At 41.0% G+C, this 8,970-nt stretch overlaps 1 protein-coding gene across 1 annotated transcript; it reads left to right on the plus strand.

The window, feature by feature from the left end:
• Positions 1-189: 189 nt before the first annotated feature.
• On the plus strand, positions 190-4,019 carry LOC117405219 (lectin-like). The gene is made up of 4 exons (XM_034008095.3): positions 190-438; positions 2,258-2,398; positions 3,138-3,255; positions 3,541-4,019. Exons 1-4 carry the CDS (start codon positions 382-384, stop codon positions 3,612-3,614), a joined length of 390 nt encoding a protein of 129 aa, XP_033863986.3. The 5' UTR covers positions 190-381; the 3' UTR covers positions 3,615-4,019.
• The last annotated feature ends 4,951 nt before the right edge of the window (positions 4,020-8,970 follow it).

Below are 8,970 nucleotides of genomic sequence, written 5' to 3' on the forward strand. Positions count from 1 at the left end.
AGAACAAATAAGATACTAGCTATTGCATTTACGATGGATGTTTATGTGATTTGATCTAAGGTTAAAGTACTGAGTTCCCTGTCTGAACCACCGCTTTGCTTAATAAAAAAACAAAGAAAGAAAGTCAGCTTTCCCTTCTGCTCTCTAGCACTCCCAGAGTGGAGCCGGACACTCAGGACTGCACTGCACTCCCCGGCATGCTAATGCCTTGTGAATATGAGTCTGTGTCTCTCCATGTCTTCCTCCTGCAGTGAACAGTAACCCTCCTCTTGCAGTCAGTCTGACAGCATGCCCAGCACCAGTGAGAGACTAGGGGAGTGAGTTTACAGTTCTGAACATCTCTCTCCCTCCACAGCCTCGGTCCGGTGCTGGGGGTATGTGATGAACGGCAAATGCTACAGATTCTTCCAAATGAAAAAGGATTTCAGGGAAGCTGAGGTATGTACAGTACTGTAGATCAGTAATCAGATCTCGATATTCAAATATTCAAGTACGTTTTCAAAATTGATCAACAATTATCTTCTGCAACACACAGGTGCAACTCTTCTTACTCTGGCGATTGAACCCTTTCCTAGTTTAGCTGCTGTGTGGTATGCTTCTTAATATACAAATACACATTCCTCAAACTGCTAGTGGACTGGAATGCTTAAAAACGTTCATTATCTTATAATTTGTATTATTGTTTCTGGGATGCATGTGAATTCCTGGATTCACAAATGCATGCAATTAATGTATAATAATATATAAATTCACACTGCAGTGTTACGGGAAATGCATATTTACTGTGCTTCCAGAGCGAACACATAGACATTGTAATTCAGAATGGTAAAATAAAATCAGTTATGGCAGCTGATTCAGGTATGTTTATTCATTTAAAAGAAGGTCAGGTGTTTTCTTTTTCGTGCAGTCATATTCATAAAGCAGTAGAATGTTAGTAAATGCATTGGGCTTCAGTGCATTTGCTGGTGCATTAATGCTTGATGAATATAGCTGTTCTGTTGTCAAACCACTAGAGTGTGCTGTTGTACACCCTGAAGGCCAGCATAGCAATAACCCAGTTTGACTTTTGTTGTGAAGAGTTTCTCACATATGTAACCAACTCTGTAGGGCCACAGCTTTATTCAAAACAGCACACCCAGAAAGCACACTGAAAATCAAACCTGTAGGGTCATGACTTTATTTAAAACAGCACACCCAGAAAGCAAACTGAAAATCCTACAGAAGTACACACTTACATGTGGTTAGAAAATATACTGTACATAGATACACACACACACACACATACACACACAAAGGTTGTGTACCAGTGGTGTAGTGGTAAATAAAAAAGTGGGTACACTGCCCTGTTTGGTAGAGTTGAACAGATAGATTGAACAGATACATTGTTCTAGGCCCTCACCAATCAGAGCCACCCATACAGCCCTTTACCCTTTCAGGTGCTGTTCACATGAACAGTCACAGACCTGACAGTGCGCTTCACTGAACAGTTCTGTGAGAGTCCTTTCATGGGCTAGGATGAAGGCTATTAACACCACCCTGCATGTCCAGTGTTCCTAACAACATAACATTAACAGAACATAAACAACCAATCATACTCGCTCACACACACGTCCACACACATGCACACACACACAGACACAGAACATGCAGTCCAGTGGCCACGCCCCCCCCCCCGCTCACACAGTTCTAACTGAGAGCTCTCAGCTGTCAGTCTCGCGCCCAGCAACGCAACAAAGACGCTCACCGTTAAAATGTCTTTAACCCAGGATTTCCACATCACTGGAGAGCAGAAGTGAGTAAAATCTGCATCTCTTATATGAGAAGTGGGTAAACACTATATTGCCCAAATTAAAAGTGGGTAAAAGTCATTTACCTGCATATACCTTCGACTACACCACTGGTATGAACCTATTATTAGTCAGTTACATGACAACTATTATAGGTGGAGTTCCACAAGTGAAATGACATAAGAACTTGAGATTCACAAACAAGGGATTCATTGTGCGCTGTTTAGTAGTAGTATAAACCCTTGAATAAGTTTACCACAGTAAATGTGCAGTCTTCCCAAGCATGACTATACTATGCATGGTTTAACATGGTTTGTCATGTTTAAATATGCTTCATCATAACCTCTGTGGATTTTACAATGCTTTACAATGCTTTTAGACAGTTTTCAATAACAAAAAATGCCACCACGACACAGATGTCACGCACACATGCACACATGCATTAATGCAGGTGCCCTCCTTCCCTCCAGGTGTACTGCAGGAACTCTTTTGCTGGTGGCCACCTTGCCTCTGTGAACAGTGCCGCTCAGCATGACCAGCTGGTCGGCTTGGTGAAGGCAGCCAACGGGGAACCCACCCTGACCTGGCTGGGAGCATTCGCCTTCATGGAGGTCAGTGACCTGCACTGCATTGCTCTGCCTGGAAACCTTGCCTCTTATCTCTCTATCGTCTGGTTGCACTGACCCTGAGAAGCACTGATGTTGGATCGCCGTACTGAACATTATAGGAGGACGTCCAAGACTGAGCTGAACCAGAGATTGTCTTTATTAAGTTAATGCACACACAGCATTACTGGTGTGGGAGTCACTTTGCCATGGTGCCTATGCATCCCTTAGTAATCTGTCTAGATTAGGGATATTCACAAATGAATGAATGCAATATTCCAGATTGCTGATTCTCGGAAAACTGTAAACCAATATAAATTTGGCAGGCAGGTAACTCCCACAAAGCCCTTTGTCTGTCATTCGAGGTTAATTAGAAATGTGAACAGGCACTGTGAATGTGAATTGATTTAATGTGCTCTCCTTGTGTTCCGTGTTAGCTGCACTCAGGTTATCAGGCACAAATGGCTAACCGTATTAGTTAATAGATATTACCTATACTATATTTACTTACTAAGTTAACAGTAGACTAAACTGAGAAAAAGTTTTAGGCTAGTTTCACAGATAGATCCCAGTCAGTATTAATCTTGGACTACATAATGTTACCTTTGGGACTGAAGTCCAAGATTAGTGCTGAGCGGTGACTGTGATACTGGCAACATGAGTTTCAGATTTAAGTGAGTTTGGATAGGCATCTGTGGCTGGTATGCTTTGTGTCCAGCCCATTCTGTCCCTGTGTCCCTCTTAGACTGGACAGTACATATGGACTGATGGGTCCAATTGGGGATACAGCTGCTGGATGCCCGGAGAGCCCAACCATGACAAGAAGGGTGATGACCAATACTGCCTGCAAATGTTCATGATGGGTGAGCAATGCCATAGAACTGTAGCATTAGTTTCACAGTATGTTTTATTTACTTGCTGCATGTGGTGTTTATTTTGTACAAGCAAAATACACTACAGAAATGCACTTCCATACAGTTAATTAATAAATGCTGGATTAAAACCATTAATAGATAACCCCTTATGTTCTGTATAATACTTATACTAATACTAATAATTATAATAATAATAATTCATCACTTGTTACCTGCTAGAAGTTGTACACGTTATTTACCACAAAGAAGTGTTTCACAACCTCTCTCTCGCAGACCTGAAGTGGTGGAGCCTTGCGGACTGCTCAGAGAAGAGGTCCTTCATCTGTTCCTACCCGTACCCAGCCTGATGAATCACTAAGCCACGGGTGCAGCAGGAGGATCAGCTGACTCCTACCCTGCAGCCTGCCAGAGAGACCTCCCCATGCCAACTCCTTTGCTTTTCACACCTTTGATGGGCATCAGCTCTAGATTAGCTGATCTGCTGGATGGTCCTTATGCAAGTGACTGTTGATTTATCTGTATTTCAGTACCTGTTCATTATGATTGGGCTACATCAGGATCATTTTTGTTTGGCGTTAATAATAAAACTCTCAATGGCAGTTTTATAATTCACTGATTCTGTTTCGAATTTTCTTTGGTTTATTCTGATCTATTAAAGTAATAAAGAACAGCCAGTGATGCCTGTTCACTACAAGACACCGCTGTGAAGCGTAAATACGTTTTCAAAACTGCTGCTTGTCCCAATCTTTCCAACACCGTGTCTCTTTGAATATGATTGTAAATATTCATACTGCAGAAGCTTTCTCAAAGTATTTGTTAAGCTATCACTTCAGTACAATGGCAGTATTTACCTTTCTTTGAACCAACACTAAACATCACATTATCTGTATTTAAGACCTGATTCAAATCATTGTGTCTTTACTTGGAGGCTCTTTGAGATGCTTTGAAAAAAGGTATGCTTATGAATGAAAAACTAAGGAACATATTTTTTTAGATAGATTGATAACATGTGTATTCAGAACATACATATTTATCATGGCAATGTGAACCTGCATTACAGTATTGCAGAAGAGGTGTTATTTATAAGATGACCTTTAAAAAACAAAAGTGATGCACGCAAATCCTGTGAAGTTTTTGATTCCTGGCCAGAAGTAGTTAATACCTGGATAGGATTTAGACGGGCAAAGTTTGTTATCTTAGTAAATACAAATGGTCAGGTAGGACAGAAAGTGAAAGCATGTTTAAAAGTGTATGAACATGTTCGTGAAAATACACTTTCAATGACTGTGTTTTGAAAAAAGAAGTAACAAGGGATAAGGTTATGGATCTCTTCAGAAGTATGAAATGAAATTGTGCATGTCGGATCTCTTCAGAAATATGAGAACCAAAGACACTGATCCCTGGCAAGCTTCTTTGACCAAATAAGAATAAATTTATGAGATTACAGATTTCTTTATTATCTTCACTATCAGCATAAACTACATTGATCCCACTATATTATTTAAAAAGACAATTCCAATATAAAACAACAAGCAGAGATATTGTATACGGTGATAAAACAATGTGGGAGCTGTGTCTAAATGGTCTCTAGATCAAATTCCATTGAAAAGAATAGTCCCTGAATCCAGGAAGCATCCCATTTTAAGAAAAACACACCTACATTTATTACTTTAGTGATGGCTTACAGTGTAACATTTGTTTTCTTAATCATTTACATTTTTTGGAAATTAAGTGTTATCTTAATATCAGTTTGGATTTTTCTCAAGCTTCTAGCCTTTGCTTCTACAACAAGCAGTGTGCATCAATAATGTAATCTCCAGTTTGATTTCTTTTAAAACTGCATACACTATAGTACATCTACTTTTAACTTCAACTGCAAAAATCGTCTTCTGTTCAACAATTGAAATCAATCAGCTACTTGGACTCGAACGAGCCTCCTCTCCTTGTTCTTCTGATCTTCTGTTCTAACTGCGACACCCCTGCAGGTCTGTTGTCCCGGGGGGGGGGGGGGGGGGGGGGGGGGGAGGGAGATGGGGGGGGGGTGTTGTAGGAACCAATTATGGGGGATCATTCTACATTTGTTTGACTGCCTATCAAAAAATACAACAAAACAGTATTTGAGAAATTGAGATATGAACCACTCAGAATCATTGCAATGCAAAATCCAAATATGAGGAAAAAAACTCGGAGAATGTAATTTGAATTTCTTATTTTCTTACTGTCTACGTTATCGTAATTATCTTGAGGGTGTATGTTTGCAGGTGCATGCCTGGCAATGATTGATCTGTGCCAAGCTAAATGTAAACTGGAGTAACAAATGAAAATAATTTGCACAGCCACCTGTTCAGAAGCTGTCTAAGATCCATCTCTTAAGTGTAAACTGAGCATTAGAATAGCGAGTGGCTCTTACTGACTTCAGATATTCCTCCTTTAAAAAACTAGATGATGCCCTCGGACCCTCTGATATCACTGTGTAACACAATTTTTGTTCCTGGGTAGTAAGTGTTATTTCATAATTGCTTATGCCGCAAAAGTATAGAAAATGGCTATTATTCCCCACAAACTTTGCTTTTGTGACCAGGACAGTGATATTTTGAAATGTACCTATTTCCAATGAGAAATCGGGTGAATTTGTGTCTTTTTGTTCACATAAAGTCAGAAAAAAACAACATATGAATCCAAATTAACATGTATTTATACTAAAGTAATACAAAAATGACTACAAAAGATTTAGAAGTGAGTAGTTTTTCGAGATTTACGATTATACTGTAAATCACTTTCACGAATCAGCCCCCAAATGTAGTCTCCCATCATGTTCTCGTTATACTGTCCTTGGTAGCGGCGTTCAAAGTCCAGTATGTCCTGGTGGAAGCGCTCGCCTTGCTCCTCTGAGTACGCTCCCATGTTCTCCTTGAATTTATCAAGATGAGCATCAAGGATATGGACTTTGAGGGACATCCTACAGCCCATTGTGCCGTAGTTCTTCACCAGAGTCTCAACCAGCTCCACATAGTTTTCGGCCTTGTGATTGCCCAGGAAGCCCCGAACCACTGCGACAAAGCTGTTCCAAGCCGCTTTCTCCTTACTAGTGAGCTTCTTGGGGAATTCATTGCACTCCAGGATCTTCTTTATCTGTGGTCCGACGAAGACACCGGCTTTGACCTTTGCCTCAGACAGCTTAGGGAAGAAGTCTTGAAGGTACTTGAAGGCTGCCGACTCCTTATCTAGAGCTCTGACAAATTGTTTCATAAGGCCCAATTTGATGTGCAGTGGTGGCATCAGCACCTTCCGGGGGTTCACCAGTGGCTCCCACTTGATGTTGTTCCTCCCCACAGAGAACTCGGTCCGCTGTGGCCAGTCCCGCTTGTGGTAGTGCGCCTTGGTGTCCCTGCTGTCCCAAAGGCAAAGATAGCAGGGAAAACTTGGTAAAACCGCCTTGGAGACCCATCAGGAATGCCACCATTTTGAAGTCTCCTATGACCTTGATGCCATCTCAGAAAAATGCAGATATGTATCCACTTAGGCAGCTGGAACTAAACTGAACTGGTGGGCTTAAGGCCCCTGTATTTATACTACTATTTATATTACTGGAAAGTTCTAGAAAGTTCTAGAAGTTACTCCAAGTTTACTCAGCACTGAATCTATCTGGAATGTTCTGGAAAATAGGTAAATTTCAAAATATCACTGTCCTGGTCACAAAAGCAAAGTTTGTGGGGAATAATAGCCATTTTCTATACTTTTGAGGCATAAGCAATTAGGAAATAACACTTACTACCCAGGAACCAAAAAAAAAAAAATTGTTACATGGTGTATTCAGTGTCCTGCTTCTTAACCAAACAGCTGCTGCCCAATTGACTGACATGATTAAAAGCCAGCCATTGTGGCTCTTGGAGCCACATCTTACAATCAGAAGAGGAAACTAGAGGAGCATCTGTATGGAAAGGCATCATAGGAGACAGCCAACACAGATTCAGAAAAGGGTGCTCCTGTCACTGCAAGGATTAACACACAGATATAGGAAGCAGAGAGTACTTGTAAGAGGGGACACCTCAAACTGGGGCCATGTACTCAGTGGTGTGCCACAGAACCCCATGCTTGGGCCCCTGCTGTATCTTAAATACATCAATGACTTTCTTTGGGGGATATTTAGCGAACTTGTCACTCACCGAAGTTAATTGAAGAAGCATGTCTTACCTGATAGTTTGAATTACAAATAGAGCTCCTCTCCCATGGTATTGTGGAGAGTAGATCAATAACCGTCTTCACTGAGTCCTTGTTTTCTCTGCTTTGCACATTTTTCGCTCACTGTTTACTTCAGACCAGTAGCATCCAACTACTGTCGAATGTGTTTGTGATTCCAAAGTATTTTGTATGAGTAAATGATCACAGGCGTGTGCAGTTTCATCATGCGCCCAGCCAATCAAAGCAAAAAAATTAAAAACGTCCAGCAGCCCAAGTGAAGAGGATGACCAAGCTCCTCTAGCAAGGCTACTTTTTTTTTTTTTTTTTGCAGCTTGGAAGGGGAGAGTGAATACGAAATTTAAAAAGTGATCTATAAGCAAAATTAAGTTACATCATTTTTTTTCACTTGCTGAGCGAGTGAGCGAGTGAGTAAGGGGGAGGGGGGTAGAATTTTTGTTTTCCTTAAGTTAGGCATGTAAAAAAACACATTTGCATCTTAAACAACAATAACTAAGTCCACTTTTTTTTATTATTGGTCCGCATGCGTGCCAGTTATGTGAACCAATGTCTATAAGGCTTTGTCTGACCTGCCTGGCACTTGCAGCATCTGTAACCTCCAACACTGGGGCTTCAAGTTCAGCATATGCTTCCCTCAAACCCTGTAATCTTTCCTCTGTAAATTCAACATCCATTATGGAAAGATATGTTGTGTAAAACACAACAAGCCAGGATGATATTGCTAACCTTCGGAGGAGTGCGCTGTAGTGTTCCCCCAGAGACATCCAAACATTGAATTCACATTCTGAGGATTCCAAATGTTTGCTCATTTATAGTACAAGCACATTTAAAGGTACAGTTACACCTCTTTTCGACAGGGTTGAGCTGCGGTGTCAGTAGCCACCGCTTCAGTGGATACCCGTTGTCCCCTATCAACCAGCCTCTCAGACTGTCCTCCTACTGAAACACAGCTGCCACCTGCGAATTAGTGAGGATAAACAAGTCAGCAACGATAGTTTGCATACACATTTGTGATGCAGTTGTTGGCATCACAGATCACACATTGCTTGCACGTTGACAAGATAGGTCCCCTTACGATTTTCGTAGAGTTGCCTATTCTGTGTTGGTGCGTGTACCTTAGTGCCACAAGCAAACAGTGTTCTCTCTACGTAAACTAAGGGGAAGCAAAATGCCCTTGTCTAGTGTCAGAGAGCAATCGTGTCACAGTGTGCAAGGCTGAGCCTGGGGACAGTAGGACTCGTTGCAAACACCTACTGTTTGCAACGAGTCCTACTAAACAACAGATGAATGAACGGGCTTAACAATTGATCCTAGGTGTACAGCACTGCTAACCATCTGTGTATATTGCCTGATTAATTGACTTTCATTATTTTTAGTTGAATAGCAAGCCTATTCATAGCAGTGGACACAAGAGGGCGCTGTTTGGTTATTAAATGGTACTTAATCATCAATTTATAAAAATAAAAAAAACTCTACTACTTAAAAAACGTAACAGTTGCAACA

This window comes from Acipenser ruthenus, chromosome 9, assembly GCF_902713425.1.
Source record: "Acipenser ruthenus chromosome 9, fAciRut3.2 maternal haplotype, whole genome shotgun sequence".
NCBI classification, from domain to species: Eukaryota; Metazoa; Chordata; class Actinopteri; order Acipenseriformes; family Acipenseridae; genus Acipenser; species Acipenser ruthenus.

What these genes read in the sequence shown, in the direction of transcription:
- LOC117405219 (XM_034008095.3), top strand. Translation starts at nt 382, where the DNA reads ATGAACGGCAAATGCTACAGATTCTTCCAAATGAAAAAGGATTTCAGG. An exon ending in GAGCATTCGCCTTCATGGAG is followed by an intron (nt 2,399 to 3,137) that starts GTCAGTGACCTG and finishes TGTCCCTCTTAG; the next exon opens with ACTGGACAGTACATATGGAC. An exon ending in CCTGCAAATGTTCATGATGG is followed by an intron (nt 3,256 to 3,540) that starts GTGAGCAATGCC and finishes TCTCTCTCGCAG; the next exon opens with ACCTGAAGTGGTGGAGCCTT.